Source organism: Manihot esculenta, chromosome 11, assembly GCF_001659605.2.
Source record: "Manihot esculenta cultivar AM560-2 chromosome 11, M.esculenta_v8, whole genome shotgun sequence".
NCBI lineage: Eukaryota > Viridiplantae > Streptophyta > Magnoliopsida > Malpighiales > Euphorbiaceae > Manihot > Manihot esculenta.
Genome location: NC_035171.2, coordinates 4,347,316 through 4,367,578, shown reverse-complemented (window position 1 = coordinate 4,367,578; position 20,263 = coordinate 4,347,316). Strand labels below are relative to the sequence as shown.

At 27.4% G+C, this 20,263-nt stretch overlaps 2 protein-coding genes across 7 annotated transcripts in view; both read right to left on the bottom strand.

Annotated features, from left to right (window-relative positions):
* Positions 1 to 20,263, bottom strand: part of LOC110626696 (proline-rich receptor-like protein kinase PERK15) — a 92,708-nt gene that overhangs the window by 44,867 nt on the left and 27,578 nt on the right. The window lies entirely within an intron of this gene.
* On the bottom strand, positions 7,959 to 19,130 carry LOC122721287 (proline-rich receptor-like protein kinase PERK2). 6 transcript variants are annotated; one of them, XM_043962051.1, is made up of 16 exons: positions 18,937 to 19,130; positions 18,773 to 18,820; positions 18,461 to 18,669; positions 18,290 to 18,373; positions 18,093 to 18,163; positions 12,473 to 12,552; positions 12,115 to 12,247; positions 11,782 to 11,937; positions 11,617 to 11,680; positions 10,409 to 10,729; positions 10,233 to 10,316; positions 10,043 to 10,113; positions 9,555 to 9,634; positions 9,236 to 9,368; positions 8,946 to 9,101; positions 7,959 to 8,220 (listed from the first exon to the last, which is right to left on the bottom strand). In XM_043962051.1, exons 3-16 carry the CDS (start codon positions 18,582 to 18,584, stop codon positions 8,038 to 8,040), a joined length of 1,740 nt encoding a protein of 579 aa, XP_043817986.1. In that variant the 5' UTR covers positions 18,585 to 18,669; positions 18,773 to 18,820; positions 18,937 to 19,130; the 3' UTR covers positions 7,959 to 8,037. The 6 variants fall into 6 exon arrangements, with proteins under 6 accessions (XP_043817986.1, XP_043817982.1, XP_043817983.1 ...); XM_043962050.1 differs by adding an exon at positions 8,801 to 8,864 and having other exon boundaries at positions 8,052 to 8,220; positions 18,461 to 18,820; positions 18,937 to 19,129; XM_043962047.1 differs by having other exon boundaries at positions 18,461 to 18,820; positions 18,937 to 19,129.

The window sequence follows — 20,263 nt, the reverse complement described above, 5'->3', positions numbered from 1 at the left end:
AACTAAATACAATTTTATTCAATTCCATATTAATTTAAAATAGAAAAAATATATCATTTATAAAATTAATTTAAGTTATTAGTAATTTCGTAGTAATCATGGCCTAGCTCCCATGATTTAATTTTTTTTTAATTTTTTAATTATATTATAATTATATTAATTAATTAATATATTATTTTTATATTATATTAATTTAATAATTTTATTTATATTATATTTTTTATTATAATAATTTTTTATAATATATTTTATTAATTTTAATATATTATTACAATAATATTATAATTAAATAATACTAATTATAAATTTATTTATCAATTATAAATTTATTAATACATAATTATTATATTTTATATATTTTATTATTTTTAATATATAAAAATATTATAAAAATTAATAAAAAAACTGCACACAAAAAAATATTTAGATTTATAATATTATTGTATTAAATGTATGTATAAAACACTAAATTAAATAAAAATATATAAATTAATATGAATATTTAAAATTATAAAAATTAAATTTATTTTTTATTGAATTGTTATTGTGTGGTTGTATATAATTATAGAATAATATTAATTTTATGATACTAAAATTATATAAGATTAGTAATATTTTTAATTTAAATATTAATAATAAAATATATTAAATATTAATATATAAAATATATTAATATTTAGAATTATAAAATAAAATTATGATGAGATGTTATACACAATGACCGATTATTTATAATTTATTAAAAATAATAAATTTAATTAATTTATTTTTATTTAATAAATTATAAACAATTCAATATTCTCATATAAGTAAGATAATATAATAATTCTAAATATTATATTGAATATTGAATTATTAATAATTCATCAAAAAAATAAATAAATAAATAAAATAATTAATTTAATAAAATAATCTTATATATGTTTAATAACAGAATAATATTACAATTTTAAATACTTTTGTGTGTAGTTTTTTCGTTATTAACTTTTATAATATTTTTATATATTAAAAATATTTTTATAAAATATAATAATTATTGATACTTGTACATCAAATAATATTATTATGTGATTAAAAGTGTATAAGATTACTGATACTATATTAATTTATTAAAATAATAAAAAAATTTATTATTTGATAAATATATACAATATAATTAAATTATTTTTATAATTTTAATCGCAACATATTAATTTTATGACCAGAAATTATATAATATTAATAATTTTTTATTTAAATATTAATAATAAAATCTATTAAATATTAATATATAAACATTATAAAAAAATATTAATATTAATATATTTGTAGAGCTTACAAGTGTGAAAGATATTGAGGTTGAAGCCGTATTGTGGAGCTGAGATAATTAGGTGATGACCATCTAATTAATTAATAATATCTATCCAATGAGATAAAAGCACGTTGAATTATTGATTATTGAGCCTTCTAGAATTAACGTTTTATAATATATAGACCAAGACCCATAAAATAAAACAAAATAAAAAAAGACCTAGACCGTACTCCGATACTTAGCCTGGTGGAAAGTGCATCCTGATAGATCTAAGAGGTTTAAGGTTCGACTCCCCCAATCCCTATTTCAAAAAAAAAAAAAACCTAGACCCAAGAATTTTAAAATATTACAATAAAATACTATTTTCTGCTCCATAAATTTTTATCTATTTTTTTATTATTTTAAAATTATTATTTATTTTTTTAAAACTATAATAATCTATAAATTAATTATTATAATCGTATTTAATTTTATTTAATTTTAATTTTTTAAAATTTTTTAATATTTAATAAAATTTAATATATTTAAGATGAATATAAATAAAAAATTAATTAAAAAAATTATATTTTTCAATATATGTGAAAAATAAAATGAACAAAGGTGCATAAATAATTTTAAATATTCAGAGTATTGAAACATCAAAATTTTATTTGTGATATAATATTGTTAGTAAAATAATAGAATTAAACTTGAAATAGGAAATTAATTTTATGATAAATTTTTATATTTTTCAGTCAATTAAAATACAAAATAATATAACATTATCAAATTAAATCATGTACTTTAAAAATTCCATATTTTCACTTTTACATATATTACAAATAAATTATGTTTGGATTGTGGATATTGTAAATTTACTAAAAAATTATAGACAAAATGTAAACTATAATATCATATAATAAATTAATTAAATGTATAACATTATTAACAATAAAATTATAATTTCTGTTACTAAAAATTATTAATTTTATAATAATAAATTTAATTATATTTTACTTTATATATATACATATATAGAATAGAGAACTTAAATAGTTAAATTTTTATTTTTAATTAATTTTTACGGAAATTGGTCAACTTTTTAAAGAGAATTTGTTTTTAAAAATTTGTTTGTAAAAATTGGTTTTAATTTATGAAACCAGCGACTTTTTACATGTAATAATTTTTAAATAACTTTTCTAATTAATTTTCTTTATAGAATTTTGCTTTCAATTATAATAAAATTATATTATAGGATGGAAGAAAGATGTGGGTAACTTTAGCGTTCAGACTTGGATTTTCTTTAGGGTAGGTTTAGCATGAGGTCAAATTACAAGAATAATAATCACTTTGGCAAAAAAAATGTTAGTTAGCACTTTGACGAAAAAATGTAAAAAAAAAAAAGAAAAAAAAAACGTGACGGTGAGATTGAACCATAATGTTAATTTTTTTAAATTTTTTACTATTAGATTAAGACAATAGTCATCCGTTGTATCAAAATTTGGTAATCATTATTAATCATACCAACTCATCTGTAAATTATGCATGTGGTGTTTAATTACCCAAATTATTCTACACTCAATTTTAATTTCTTTACAAATTTTTGGTAGCAGTAAATAATTAGCTTCCTATTTCAGTACTTTTATATTAGTAGTTATTTCTTAGTTGGTTAGTAAAGCCTATTTATGAGCTATTTGTTTTTAATTTTATGGATGAGATTTCACTTTTATTTGGTCTCTTATTATACTACACTTACTGTAATTTTATTTTTGCTGTATTTTTTAAAAACGCTAGTAACAGTGGTATCAAAGCTAAATTTAAGCTGTAGCTTTCTTGTGCATTTTTCAAATATTCTCAATAGTATTTGATAGTTATGTGAAATGTACGATGATGGAAAATATTTTCGGATCGAAAGAGTACTGGCAAGTTGTTTCGGATGGAGTACTGGCGCCAGTAAGTGGAGCATCAGCAAGTGGAGCACCAACAAGTGGAGCAGCAGTGACTGAGGAGCAAAAATGCAAAAATTGAAGGACTAAAGTTGAAGGATCTTAAGGCGAAAAATTATTTATTTTAGGTAATCAATCATTCAATTTTAGAAACCATTTTATGTAAAGATACTTCCAAACAAATTTGGGACTCCATGAAAAAGAAATATCAAGGCTCCCCAAGAGTAAAGCACGCATAACTTCAGGCCTTGAGATGAGATTTTGAGACTCTACAGATGAAGGATGTTGAATCTATCACAAGCTATTTTGCAAGAACTATGGAGATAAGCTATAAAATTGACGATGAAGAGGTAGAGGAAGAGGAAGGGGAGTTCATGGCAATAGAAATGGGAATACAAATTTCAAAACTGACGATGATCAATCACACAAAGGGAAAAGATAGTTTCAGCACTTTTACAAATCCAAAATTAAATGCTACAGATGCCATAAATTTGGTCAATTTAGTTCAGAATGTCATACCAAAATGTCAAATGACAGAGAAAATAGGGAGAAGTCAAACTTTGTAGAAAAATCATGAAACTGAAACTCTCTTAATGACTGTTCAAACTAATGAGACAATTAACTCTGGAGTTTGATACGTTGATATAGGATGTAGCAATCATATGTGTGGTAGTAAGTCTCTCTTTTCCTATTTAGATAAAACTTTTCATTCAACTATGAGTTTTGGTGATAGTTCTAAAGTGAATGTGATGGAAAAAGGTGATATTGATATTAAAACTAAGAATGATTTTATGGAGACTATTTCTAATGTGTTTTATATTCCTGATTTGAAAAGTAATTTACTTAGTGCTGGTCAATTGTAAGAGAAGGGCTATATGATAACTATTCAAAAGGGAGTTTGTGAAATTTATGATCCTTCAAGAGAAGCTATTGTAATTATTTAAATGAGCTCAAACAAGTTGTTTCCATTGCAAATTCAAGTTGCCCAAACCCGTTTGATGGCTGAAATGAAGAATCCATCTCGACTTTGATATTTCCGTTACGGCTACTTGAATTTCGGTGGATTAAGAATTCTCCAACAGAAGAATATGGCGAATAGTTTTCCTCAAATTACTATTCCATCTCGAGTTTATGAAGAGTGTGTGTTTGTAAACAGCATTGCTCTCAATTTTCACAAGGAAAATCATGGAGAGCAAAAGATTTTTTAGAGTTGGTCCATTCCGATATATGCGATCCAATCAATTCAACTTCCAATGGGGGTAAGAAATATTTAATCACTTTCATTGATGATTTTTCTCGGAAGACTTGGATTTACTTTTTGCAGGCTCAATCAGAAGCTTTTTGTACATTTAAAAACTTCAAAGTGCATGTTGAAAATGAGTAAGGGAAGGCCGTTAAAACTTTCTGTACCAATCATGGTGGAAAATGTTGTTCAAAGGAATTTGAACAATTTTGTGATGAATAAAGCATTCAAAGGGAACTCACAGCTGCCTATTTACCATAATAAAATGGCGTATTGGAAAGGAAAAATAAAACAATTCTTAATATGGTGAGAAGATTGTTGGCTAAAAGCAATGTTCCGAAAAACTTTTGCCCTAAGGCAGCTAATTGGAGTATCCATGTACTGAATAGAAGTTTAACATTTTCAATACAGAATATGACTCCGGAGGAAATATGGAGTGGAAGAAAACCAGCTGTTAATCATTATTGAATTTTCGGTTGCATCAAATATGCATATATATCTGACGAGAAAAGGAAAAAGTTAAATGATAAGGGTGAAAAATGTGTCTTTCTTGGCTTAAGTGAAGTCTCTAAAGCTTACAAGTTATTAAATTCAGACACTAAAAAGATTGTGATCAGTAGAGATGTGAGTTTTTATTAAGAAAACACATGGAATTAGGCTAAAAATGAGTCACAACAGCAACCTATATCAGTCTCCTTTGAAGAAATAGAGAACCAAAATGACCAACTTGTACAACTTTCAGAATCTGACTTGCAACATCAAATTGCTGGTCACCGGAAATCCAACCTATTGAAAGAAGTCAGCCTCATTCTACTAGGAAACTAACTTGGTTGACAGACTATGTAAATTGCAATATAATATTGAGTGTTCTAAGACGGTTAAGTTTACTCCTTTTATCATTTTATCATCCGTGTTAAATTTATCTAATCTTATCTTTAATTTAATTTTTATGAGTAAACTTATTAAATACTTAAACTGTTGTGTTTCTTTTTTCCTTTACCACTGTTTTTTTCAAAATCTTATGATAAAAAAGATTATTGGTAAATGACATATATCTGATGGTCTATACATTTTGGATATATGGATGCCTCAATAAATTGCTTGTTCTAGTGTAATCTCCAACTATAGTTATGAAAATAATTATATTACACATATCTTTAATGAATAGATCCTATTTTTACAAATTAGCATAATGTGAAAAATTAAAAATATAATATGGATTTTGATGATTTAATTAATAATGAAATTTATTTGTATTGTTATTCAAAATAAATGCAAAAGAGTAATTAAACAATTTAATAACTTGGTGGGATACTTTGACTAAAAATTTTGATTTGGAATTTTATAAGAAAAATTGAGATCTTTTTATCCGTATTGCAACTTCCATACCACTTAACCATAAAAACTTTATTTTTTATTCTTTATCCGTAATGCAACTTCCATACCACTTAACCATAAAAACTTTATTTTTTATTTTTTATCAATAAAATTAATAACTGTATAATTAAAATTTACGCAACATGCGGGTGTGGACTAGTTTATCTAATAAGAAAAAGTCTATTGGATAAAAAAAATGTAAAAATTTATGATTTTTCACATTTATATTTTAATTTTAAAATTTTATACAATAAAATTAATCTTTTCACATTTATCTTAATTTTACCTATTAATCTCAATCAATTTTAATAAAAAAATTTTTAGTCTATATATCATGTCACATATTTTTGAAAAATCTATTGAATAAAAAATTTAAATATTTATATTTAAAATTTTAAATTTTAAATAATAAAATTAAACATTTTTTCAATTTATCACTATTATAATTAGGAGAATTAAATTAATTTTAAAAAAATTAACAGTAAATTATAACATAGTCCCCAAAATTTTATTTAATTAATAGCACAAATATTGCCCTCTAAGAATCCCTTGAAATTTGACGAAATTGATTATTCAGCGAGAAATGACCTGTTGCATTTGCTAGTTTATTATACGCCTATAAATGTCAGATGCACTTCTTGCCACTGCTGGTTGCTTCAGCCCAAAACCCTTATAATTCTTCTCATGCAATGACCCAGATTCTTCAATTTTTCAAAGTATGAGCTAGATTCATCATCTAAGCAAACCATGACATGCAGTTAGTGTACATATCTAATTTGTGGAACCATTGTATATTCATAGAGGGCAAAGAAAGACAACAATTTTCCAACTGATCTCGTGAGCTTGAAAAAAAAGTTCCAGGGTAAAAATTTACTACTGAATTCCATAGTAGATTCCAGTGTACAAATTTATCAGTCAGACTTTTAAAAATAGATCATACTATTCACCATTGAATTTTTATTAAATTACCAACAAAAAAAAATATATCAATAAAACAGAGTTACTTTTAAAATCGATCATATTCAATATAGAAAATAAAATAATAAGTTATCGGTTAAAGAAAATAATAAAAAGAGAAAAACTTAAAATGATAAGGAGAACTCTGGTCTATGAAAAACTAAGAAGAGAAAGGTTTAAGGTTTTTATTAAATGTAACATATTCATCTTCTCCTAATGATGACGGGTTTGGGAAAACGATCCATCTCATCAAATGAAGTTTCTGGAATGATGTTGGAGGAACCATAACTTGCTGCTTTTGTTGCTCGTCGACTGGCATGTCCACGATCTCGTGTGCCATAATTATTAGTTTCTTGAAAGATAAAAGGCTTGGGACTTGGCTTAGGCTCGTCTGCTTCCGAAAAAAACAAAAAAAAATTAGTGCAGCTCTATAAGGAGAAATATTATTAAAGGAAAAAAGCAAAATCACCAAGTAGATGAACTCAGCTGGATACTTCCTTTTTTAAAAGGTGAATTAAGTTCATATCACCCCTTCCTCCTTTTAAATAAAGGAATAGTATGCCACTCAGACTTAAATAAATTAAAATTTGTTTCAATATTAAGAGTTTTTTTTTTTAACATTAAATTAATTTTTTATATCATCGAGTTCTACGTCTATTAGTTAAAAAATTTAAAAACTTATAAATTTTCATATTTATATTCTAAATTTAAAATCTTATACAATAAAATTAATTTTTTCACATTTATCTCAATTTTAACTATTAATTTCAATCAATTTGACCAATTTTTTTTTTATTCTATATATCATGCCAACAGAAGTTGGTTACTGAGCAAAAATGACTCGTTACATTTGCTAATGCCCTTATAATTTGTGGAACCATTGACGAAAAGTTCAGATTTTTTGTTTTCATAATATAATTTATAACTCTGAAAGAAAATAGAGGAAAAAGCTATATATATATATATATATATAAGAGCATAAATTCCTCATAAAAAAAAAAACATCAAATCGATTGTATTATTCACTAATGGTTTATTAATTATTGGAATATCAATGGAAAAAAAATCTTTTGAAATTCATACAATAATGTTTATTGTATTATTATTTAATATAAAGAATAATGTAATAAGTTATCGATTAAAGAAAATAATAAAAAGAGAAAGATTTAAAATGATAAAGGATAATTCTGGTCTATTAAAAATAAGATGAGAAAGGTTTAAGGTTTTTATTAAATGTAACATGTTCATCTTCTCCTAAAGGCAATGGGTTTGGGAAAACAATCCATCTCATCAAATGAAGTTTCTGGAATGATGTTGGAGGAACCATAACTTGTTGCTTCTGTTGGTCGTCGACTGGCATGTCCACCATAATTATTAGTTTCTTGAATGATAAAAGGCTTGAGGCTAGGTTTGGGCTCGTCTGCTTCCTGAAAAAAAAAAAAAAAAGTGCAGCTCTATAAGGAGAAATATTATTAAAGGAAAAAAGCAAAATCACCGAGTAGATGAACTTAGATGGATACTTCACATCACCCCTTCCTCATAATTAATAAGATAAATCGTAACCCTATAAGTAATTATATTCTTCTAATTCAAATAAAATTATATGTTTAATCTTGAAACTATTCAATCCTATAAATATTAACTATATGATTTAATTCAATATTTGACAAAATTAACGATTAAGAAATTATGTATGAACTTTTAGATTTATGCTTTAAAGCTTTAAGGTAAAATATTCATCATTGTTTTTACATTTGTTTGAATAATTATAAGATAAAAATTATATTTCATTAATATGTTATCAATTTTGACTAAAAAAACTAATTTATTCTACATTTCAAATTAAAACAATTAATATTTATGCAGTTAAAAATCAACATTTGTTTCTAATGTTAAGATATAACAGAAATTAAATGAAAATTAATTTAGGCATCAATTAGATCAAGCTTTAGTATAAATATGCATATAATTTCTAATAAATTAACATAAAAGAGTATAGAATAATACTCCATTGCAATTCATGATCGTATAATTCCTCTGAAGGCAATTTTTCTTCGAGAACTAGACGTATCTACATGGCATGCCAATAAAATAATTACAAACTTGAAGATAGTATATATAATTTTGAGATTAGTTATGTGAAAAATTTTACCTTTTCCATTGTTGGACGAGAATTTGGAGGTTGATTTAGACAAGAATTAACACAAGAAATCATTCGATACATTTGTTCACGGTCAAAAGATTGTAAATTGAAATCTACAAACTTGGTATATCTTCCCACCAAATCATTTTTAATTAGACGATTTGCCTACAAAATATTAATTAAAAAAATTATTTATTAATAAATCATAAATGCATTGGATTAAAATCTAAATAATTCCAATTGAAATCTAAATTCAAAATTTTTATATCATAGTTTTATTAAAATAAATAGAGCCATACCCAAGTAACAATGTCAATGCCGTTGTCTATAGGTTTTCTTCCCGTAATCAATTCTAAAAGTGTAACTCCAAAAGAATAAATATCAGATTTATCAGAATACTTCCCCAGTTTTGTTGTTAGTGGATCTTCATAACTGCAAAAGAATTTGTTAAAATTATTAATACTATCTTAATGGATTACTTATATTTTTTATGTATTATTTTATCTATTTTAATATTTATTTTATTTTAAACTATTCTAAGAGAAGATAATAATGACATTAAAAAAATAAAAAATAATAGCAATACAATTAAATGATAGAAAGAAAATTATATCTTACACATGGGTTCTCATAACTGATGATTTGGATATGTGAGTAGCACCGTCGGTAAAAAATTGAGCAAGTCCAAAATCTGTTATCTAAACAAACTATTTAAGTTAATTAATAAATTTGTTATTCCATTTGTATATATATATCTTAATTTAAAATTAAAGTTATTTTTCACACTTAGTTCTATGAATATACTTTTACTTTTTTTATTTGGTAAATTACACAATTTTCCTAAATCATGAAAAAAAGACAAAAAACCTACTAAGGTTGATTTACTAATGTTTTTTATAAGCAATCAATTTTATTAAAAAAAGCCAAAAATATATGGCCAAACTAAAAAAGAATTAGAATTCAGATTTATTAATTAATTACAAAAATCAAATTATGTAATTAAGGAGTTTACATAATTTTTCAATATTGTTAAAAATAAAATTTCGGTATTCAATGATTAAAATTTGGTGTATAGTGAATGTTTATTTATTATAACATTACCTTACCTTAGGTTCAAAATCTTCGTCAAGAAAAATATTATCCGGTTTCATAATTAAATGAATAATTTTAGGATTACCTACAAAAAATATAAAATATAAATATTTGAGGTAATATAAATAAAAATAAATAAATAAATAAATTCACACTCAAAAGTTAAAATCCTGCAAGTAAGAATGTGTAGTAGTATATACTCACAGTGTTCATGTAAATATTCCAATCCTTTTGCAGAACCTATGGCGATCTTCATTCTTTTTTTCCAGTCCAAAACATCCCCACTTCCTACAATACGATTTGTAATTTTTAGGATTTATCATGTCATATTGATTAGTTATACGAACATAAAAGTAAAAGAAGGGATATATGGGACTCACCATGTAATTTAGATCTCAAGGACCCATTTGGAAAATACTTTGAAATAAGCAATCTATTGGATCCATGAATACAGTAACCAACCAGTTCAACGAGGTTTTTGTGTCTGACGCTTTTGAAGACCATAATCTCCCTCTCCAAACCTTCTTCGAATTGTACATCCGGAAAATCAAGTCTCTTAATAGCACGGATCTCACCATCTAAGGATGCCTTAAAAACATGACCAAAACTACCTCGACCAATTTGGTTATTGAGCGAGAAATGATCAGTTACCCTTGCTAGTTCACCGTATGAATATGACTTTGGCCCAATAGTATTCTCATCTGTGTTTAGTGACAATCAATAAACAATCATTATGTTTAACAATCTTTTAAAATAAAATTTAACAACTTCAAAATAGCAAATGGTTTCATGGCCATTGATAATATATATTTTTTTCTTATGAAGAATTATTCCTATTTATTTACTTTTCCTTAAATAATAAAAGAATAATATGTAAAATTAATAAATAAGTCAATGAACTTGTAAATTGACTAAAATGTTAACTATTTAATACAAAATTCCAATTTATATATTGATTCCTAATTAATAAATTAAATATTTATAATTTATTTTTTTAATTCTAAAAAACTCTAACCGATTTAAATGTAAATGTAATTACATATTCATTTTTAAGAAATAATAAATAAAATATGGTAATTCTTAATTTTGCACTTTTCATATATATAAGGGAACAAAGGAGGTTTTCGGTTGATAAATGATTTTTTTGTTCTTGTCTCCTATAATTATTAAAAATAACTAATAAGATAAATCATAACTCTATAAATAATTATATTCAAATAAAATTATATTTTTAATCCTGAAACTGTTCAGTACTATATATATTAACTATACATTCTAATTCAATGATTAACAAATTTAACGATTAAGAAATTATATATGAACTTTTAGATTTATTTTTTAAAACTTTAAGATAAAGTTTTCATCATTGTTTTTACATTTTGTTTGAATAATTATAAGATTAAAAAATATATTTAATTAATATGTATCAATTTTGGTTAAAACCTAATTTATTCTAAATTTCAAATTAAAAAACTTATTTTTTGCTGTTGAAAATTAAATGACAATTTAGGCATCAATTAGATCTATAAATATGCATATAATTTATAATAAATTAACATAAAATAATATGGACCTTTATATATCTTACCGCATTGTAATTTGAGATCGTATAATTCTTCTAGAGGCGATTTTCCTTCAAGAACTAGACGTATCTACATGACATATATAGCAATAAAATAATTATAAGTCAATTATGTAATAGACTTCCACATAATTATATTGAAAGATAATTAATTATGGAAACAATTTTTACCGTTTCCATTGTTGGACGAAATTTTGGAAGTCGATTTAAGCAAGAATTAATACAAGAAACCATTCTATGCATTTCTTCGTCATCAAAAGATTGTATTTTGGAATCTACAAAATTTGCATATTTTCCATCTAAAGCCTCTCTAATGTGAAGATTTGCCTACAAGATAAAAAAATATATATATATTTATTAATGGATCTTAAATGCACTGGATTAAAATCTAAATAGATCCTATTGAAATCTAAATTCAAAATTTTACTTTTTTAAATGACTATATACTAATGAGAAAAAAAAATTTCTTTATATCATAGTTTTTATTAATGCAAATAGTCATACCCAAGTAACAATATCAATGCCATCATCTAAAGGTTTTCTTCCGGTAATCAGCTCTAAAAGCGTAACACCAAAAGAATAAATATCAGATTTATCAGAATACTTCCCCAATTTTGTCGTCAGTGGATCTTCATAACTGCAATAGAATTATCACAATTAAAATTCATATAGATTTTCTTTAAAAAAATAATATCTTCAAATTAAGGAGTTTTAATTTATTTTTATGTGCTTTTTTTGTTTTAATTTTTATTTTAGAGTAGATAATAATGACAGTGAAAATGAAAAAGACAATAATAGTAATGCAATTCTTTTATATATAAAAAAAAAATTAAATATAGAAAGAAAGTTATATCTTACGTACACTTGGGTTCCCATAACTGATGATTTGGATATGTGAGTAGCAGCACCCGTAAAAAAATGAGCAAGTCCAAAATCTGTTATCTAAACAAATGATTTAAGTTGGTTAATAAATTTATTATGCCATTTATATATAATGTATATATTAATTTAAAGGTGAATAAGTTATTTTGACACTTAATTTCATGAATATATTCCTTTTTTTAAATCATGAAAAAAAAATAAAAAACCTATTAAGGTTGATTAGATAAACTCACTTGGCTATTAGATGAACTCACTTGACTATTATAAACTTACTTTTTAATTTTTGAAAAATTTTAATAAGGCTATCGTCTTTCGGCCTATCTTTTCTCTTATATCGTTTTAGCCAAATAATATTGGTTAAAACTCTTGACAGAATTTAATTAATCTTTTATAATTTAATTAGTTAGATTGCAAAATCTAATCTATCCAGATTTAGATATGTCCCTTCATACAATTACAAGTCTCATTCAGCTGGAAAATCTGTTGTTAACTCCTCTGGAGACAATAGATACTACACATTTTGAGGAAGGTACAGGCACACAATAGAAACTTACTATAAGAAACATGGATATCCCCCTGGTTATAAACCAAGAGGATCAAATGTGACTGTCAACAATGTTACCGCTGTTGATAACGTTCAAGCCATCAGTTCAATTGGACCTCAGACAAATATTGAGAAATCAAGATTCTCATTAACGCAAGAATAATATCATGGCTTACTAGCACTCCTCAATGATTCTCATCTTGAAGCTAAATCCTATCCACAGTTAACATCTAACAACTCTCAGGCAATCTCTACTCCTGTTACAAACTTGGTATCTGCCTTTGATCCTTAACCAGGTACACATTTGGCATTATCTTTTTCTGCCAGTTCTGATGTTTGGATAGTGGACATGGTGAAACAGACCATATTGCACATTCACTGCATCTTTTCAGTACTTATCACAACATTCCACCCATTGTTGTTACTCTTCCAAATGGATCCAAGCTTCTTGCAAAAGTTGCAGGCACAGTTCAATTGACAGACAAATTGATACTGAATGGTGCTCTTTTCATTCCAGAATTTGCCTTCAATCTCTTATCTGTGTCTAAGCTTACTCTTTCTGGTAATTGTTGCCTGGTTTTTCAGCAATATGCTTGTTTCATACAGGAATTGACTCACTGGAAGATAGTTGGTACAACTAAAGTGAACAATGGTCTCTACATGCTAGTGCCTTTCAATCTTTCTAGAGTATGTATTGTTGATAGTAATTTTGGTAAATGACACTTCAGGTTGGGTCATCCTTCACCTTCCAGACTTCAAACACTTCAAGCTCATATTCCAGATATCTTTGCCTCTCATAATAAAGTTGTCTGTGATATTTGCCACTTTGCAAAACAAAAAAGGCTTTTGTTTTCTGATAGCATATCTACTACAAATAGAGCTTTTGAACTAATACATGTAGATATTTGGGGCCATTTTCAGTATGTTCAATAACTGGTCACAAATTCTTCTTTAACTGTTGGGGATGATTTCACTAAGTTCACTTGGATTTTCTTATTGCACTCTAAATGTGATGCCAGGTCTTGCCTTCAATCCTTTTTTAATCTTGTAAAAACTCAATTTTCTACTAAGATCCAAAAAATCAGAAGTGACAATGGAGTTGAATTCCAAATACCAGCCTTTTATGCTTCTAAAGGAGTCATTCACTAAATATCCTATTTTGAGAATCCCGCATTGAATTCCAAATACCGTGCGAGATGAGGTGCAGTCGCCTGAGGTACTAGCGAACTACAATATTCGAGGGTCTGGTCCTGATTTAGCAATTGTATTCGATTTAGTTGCGATGAGAACGTCGCAAATTTAGTAGGAGATCCAAGTGGAAAGTGGATCCAAAAGTTATTTGGGTCGGACTGTTTCAATTGGTATTAGAGCTACCCTGGGTCAGAAAAATTATGCAGAGCTAGTGAGCCTGCGAGGAAAGGGCCACCCGTAGTATCAGAGCCACCCTGAGTCGGAAAAATTATGTAGAGCCTGCATGAAAAGAGCTACCCATGTGAGACAAGGACGTTGCAAATTTAGCGGGAGAGAGTATGATACACAATTGCTTGCTTAATTTGGAAAGGCAGTGTGATAGACAATTGCTTGCTTAATGTGGGAAGGCGCCTCACATCGGCAGAATTACAGAAAATCCAAATTGTATATAATAGCTAGCACGAAACTACTAAATAATTTGGGTTAACTATTTTGGGTCAAGTAGAAAGTGGATCCAAAAGTTATTTGGGTCAGTTTGAGCCGGACCGTTTCATTGAAGGTGTTGATTATTTTGATATGTTTTCACCTGTTGCTAAGATAACCACTGTTCGATTTCTCTTAGCTCTTGCAGCTGCTAATGGATGGTTTTTATAATAGTTGGACATTAATAATGCATTCCTTCGTAGAGATCTTCATGAAAAAGTATACATGACACTTCCTCCAGGCTTTACCTCTCAGTCTAACAAAGTTTGTCACTTAAACAAGTCACTTTATGGTTTAAAGTAAGCCACTTGTCAATGGTATTCAAAATTGTGTAATACTCTTATCTCCCTAGGTTATAAACGGTCTATCTCGGACTATTCTCTCTTTGTTAAGAAATATGATGTTCATATTATTGTGATATTGGTTTATGTCGATGATGTTATCTTGGTTGGCACAAATTTACAAAAAATTAACACTGTTAAATCTTTTCTTAATAATAAGTTCAAAATAAAAGACTTTGGTGATTTGAGTTTTTTTCTGAGGTTGAAAGTAGCAAGAACTAAAGCTGGCATCTCTCTTTGTTAGCGGAAATAGCCCTTGAGATCCTTAATGACTTTGGCTTTTCAGATTGTAAACCAGCTCCCACTCTTATCGCTACAAAAAACTTTCGGATTACTAATGAATTTTTCTGTTGGTAATCCTATAAAAATACATTGGTAAATGAATTATCAACGGATTATAATCCGTTGTTAAAAAGCTCGTTGGTAAACCGTTAGTAATACTGACAGATTTACTAACGGAGTTTCCGTTATTATTTCTAACGGATTTTAAATCCATTAGTAAATTGAGAGAAAAATAATTTACTAACAGATTTGAAATTCGTTGATAAATCTATTAGTAAATTATCAACTGATTGAAATTCGTTAATAGATCCATTGGAAATTTAAATAAGTTTAAAATAATTATTATTTTGATTAAATAATAAATTTTGTTATTAATATTATTTTTTATTAATTCAATAAGATTTAAAATTATATTATTATTGTTACTAAATTTTTAATTTATGTCTAATATTTATTAGAAATACATAGAAGGGGGGATAAGAGAAAAGCAAATGAGAGAAAATGATAAGAAAAGAAAAAAAAAAAGAGAAAAAGAAAAAAATGATAGAAAAATAAAAATTATGAAAAAGAAGGAAGAATGAGAGTATGGTAAAAAGATGATTAGAAAAATGAGAAAAAAAAAGAGAAAATAATTAGAGAATAAAATAAATGAAGAAAAAATATAGATAGAAAGAAAATGATAGAAGAAAATAATATGAATAATAATTATAGAAAAAATAAAGAATAAGAAAAAAAAGAAAAAAATAATGGAAAAGAAAAATTATGGAGAAAAATAAAGAAAATAATATAAGATGGAAGAGAATGTGATAAAAAAGGATAAGAAATGAAAGGAAAATAATACAAAAAAATGAGAAGAAAAAAATATGAAATGAGAAAGTGAAATAAAAGAAAGTAATAGAAAAAGAAAGAAAATAATGGAAAGAAAAAGAAAATGATAAAATAAATGAATGATAAAAGAAGAAGAGATAGTGTTATATTTATAAATGTGGATTATTAATAGTTTATTAATGAAATCCATTACTAAATTTTTAAAAAAATAAAAAATAGGTTTTTTTCTTTTAAAAATTATCAACGGATTTTAAATCCATTAATAAATTCGTTGATAATTGAAAAATGTAGATTTAAAAAAAAAGGCAAAAATTTTACGCGAAATGTCATATTAAATTTAATAATAGATAGCATAAGGTGATAAATTCAACACTTTTTTTACTTACTAATTTAATGATAAAATTTAGTAATAAATTTTCAAATTCATTAATAATTTTTTAAACACGTTAAAAGTCCGCTAGTACTTTAAACACGTTTTAAAATTTACTAACATATTAAAATTCGTTAATGAATTATCGACAGATTTATTAATGGACTTTAAATCTGTTAATAAATTTCAATATAAATTATTTTATATATTTATAAATTATCAATAAATTTTAAAATTCGTTAGTAATACTAATATATTACCAACGTATTTCAAATCCGTTAATAAATTTTTATATAAAATATTTTATATTAAAATTTACTAATAAATTTTTAAATTCGTTAGTAGATCGATTAAAATTACTAACAGATTCAAATCCTTAGTAAAATCCTTCCGTAATCTGGAAATTTTTTGTAGTGTATGGACTCCAAAACTAAGCGTAGTATCAATTCTGGCACACCCTTGGATGATATCCTTTTCTATAGAAGACTGATAGCGGGATTACTCTATTTAACATCCACAAGACCTGGCAGTTCAACAACTTAGTCCGTTCCTTCAACAACTTAGTCCGCTCCTGGATCGCCCCACCTACCTCTATTCATTTACAAGCAGCCCATTGTATATTTCGTTATATCAAGAGCTCTCCGGATGCATGTCTTTTCTTCTCTACTGGTTCAGACTTACAACTGAAAGGTTTCCGTGATTCAGACTGGACAGGTTGTGCTGACATCCAAAAATTTGTTACAGGATTTTGTCTCCTTCTAGGATCCGCTCTAATTTCTTGGTAGGCAAAGGAGCAGTCTTACCATTTCTCGGTGCTCCTCTGAAGCTGAATATTGAGCTCTTGCAACTATCACCTGTGAGAAGTACAGTAGCTATTGTATCTTCTTCATGACCTATTTGTCTGTCACCCTCAACCTGCCATTATTTATTGTGATAACAAATCTGCTATACAAATTGCTGCAAATTCCAATCTTTCATGAACATATCAAGATAGACCGCCATATTGTTCGTGAAAAACTGCTCTCTGAGTTGATTAAACTCCTTCCAATACCATCTGCTGCCCAACTCGCTGATATTTGCACAAAGCCCTTACCTATTGCTCCTTTTCGAGAAATATTATCCAAGCTGAGGATGATTGATATATACTCCCCAACTTGCAGGGGATGTTAAGCCACGTGGAAAATAATGGCGCCAAAGTTGGTTAGAAAAACTGTTTTCAGTTATTTCATGTGTATTACATTTTTTGTAAACCTATTTTAAGTCTATTGTATCCACTGTATATATATACATGTACTGCTACCGATCCAAGATATACAAGAAAATCAAACTTTCCTATAATTTTTGCCTTCGCCAATAAGCAATAATTTTTATTAAAAAAGCCAAAAATATATGGCCAAACCAAAAAAGAAGAACCCAGATTTATTAATTAATTACAACAATCATATTAAACAAACGATGACTTCAATTCAAAATATAAAATTTCAGTATTGAGTGATAAGGTAGTGATAAGGTTATGTGATAGATATAAATAAAATATTTATTTACTATAAAATTATTTTACCTTAGGTTCAAAATGTTCATCAAGAAGAATATTGTCCGGCTTGATATCTAAATGTATAATTTTAGGTTTACCTGAAAAAATATGGGAAAAGTATAAAATTTTAAGAGAAAATAAATTATCACAAAAAATAAAAAAATAAATTCACTCTCTAAAGCTAAAATCCTGCCAATTAGGAATATGTTGTACTACATACTTACAGTGTTCATGTAAATATTCCAGTCCTCTTGCAGAACCTATAGCAATATTCATTCTTTTTTTCCAGTCTAAAACATTCTCCTTCCCTACAAAATTAAAACCATTTGTAATTTGCAAGATTAATTATGTCGCATTAGTTACATGAAACGTAAAATAAAGGATATGGGACTCACCATCTAATTTAGATCTCAAAGATCCATTTGGAAAATACTTTAAAATAAGCAATCTATTGGCTCCATCAATGCAGTAACCAATCAGTTCAACGAGGTTTTTGTGACTGATGCTTTTTACGACCATAATCTCCCTTTCCAAATCTCCTTCAGACTCTACACCCGGATAATCAAGTCTTTTGATAGCACGAGTCTCGCCATCTAAGGATGCTCTAAAAACATGACCAAAACCACCTCGACCAATTAGGTTATTGTGCGAGAAATGACCAGTTACCTTTGCTAGTTCATCGTATGAATATGACTTTGGCCCAATACCGTCATAATTCTCAGATGCAGATGAAGATGAACCAGATTCATTCGGATCTGTGCTTAGTGACCATAGAATAAACAACATGCCTCAATTAGTTGATGAAATGAAATGAAAGCTCTATGAAACTATTACTATTTGGTTCCACAGTTTCAGCTACAACAATTAATACCTCTAGTATCCATCCGGCGATCTGCCCCGTTCAGCCCCAAGCTAGAGGTCGTCAGAAGTTGCAGACTTATGCAACCACGACTCGAGCTTTCTTGCACGTATATTCAGTGTGAATGAATGATCAGAGATAGAGAGGAAAGGGTGATGGAAAGACGGTAGGTAACTTTAGCATTCAGACCTTCGTTTTCCTTTAATATATATATATATATATATATATATAATGTTGAAGTTGGCGTAGAATGGGCAGCATGTGGCCTCCAGCGGCGAGTCAATGTCATTTTGTGCAATGCATATAAATTTATTAATGAGTTTCTTTTTATTAATGCGCAGCATGTGGTAAATATTTTTTTAGTGATAAATAGACGTGGGCTCATGGGTGATGGGTCCCATCAATGACTTAATGCAACAATCAGAAAGTATCCATTATTTAAACCAAAAAATAATTAATAGTGACATTTTATTAATTGACTTTATAAATAATGTTATTCTTATCCTTTCCGCCCTTTTATCTCTTATAAATAAATAATTTTAATAAAATTTATTTACTTTATTGTGATTGGGGTTTTGGTATATGATGATCTGAGATCTAATAGAATAGGGTTTTACAAGGGTTTTTATATTGAAGAATAAAGTTTAAACATTCTGAGGAGGGGACTCCCCTTTTATCCATTTCGTCTTGCTTACTGGTGACGTGTAAAGGTCTCTCCAAGATTGGGCCACGCGTCTCTGCCATACAGATTCGGGCGTACGAGGGTATCAGGCGCCTGCCCCATGCGTAACGGCCTCTGATTCTCCCTGCGCATACGTTCGAACGGATCTGCCAGGCTGTCTGGTGAGTGTCATTCTGGATACTGGGTCGGGCCGAGAATTGGGCCATGAGAGGAGAGGGCCTGTTTTGTGCGGACTGAGTCAATCTGGGTGAGGAGGCTTGGTCGAGCCCGGCCTTGGAAGTTGGATGAGCCGGACCTGCTTTGGGTACCAAGTACGTGGGCCTTTACTTTGTGGGCTTTAGGTTGTGGACGAGGCCCTGGACCGGGATGAAGGAATCCAGCGGTCATCAATTGCCCCTTCACCTTCTCGGTAGTTATTGCTCTGACTGCCGAGGGGGTGAATATCGAGAACCATTATGGCCGCGTCTGTTCGCGTACAGATGCCTTCATAACTCCCTTTCATCTTTTTGTCATTCCTCATTTCTTGAATTCTATCTGCCTCTTTCCCTTTCTGGCCTTTCTTTACCTCTCAAATACTCTGCTTTTCTTTACTTTCTTGTCATTATTGCCTGGACGCGCTTCTTTTTCCTTTTCCATGAATATCTGTTAAAGATCCTG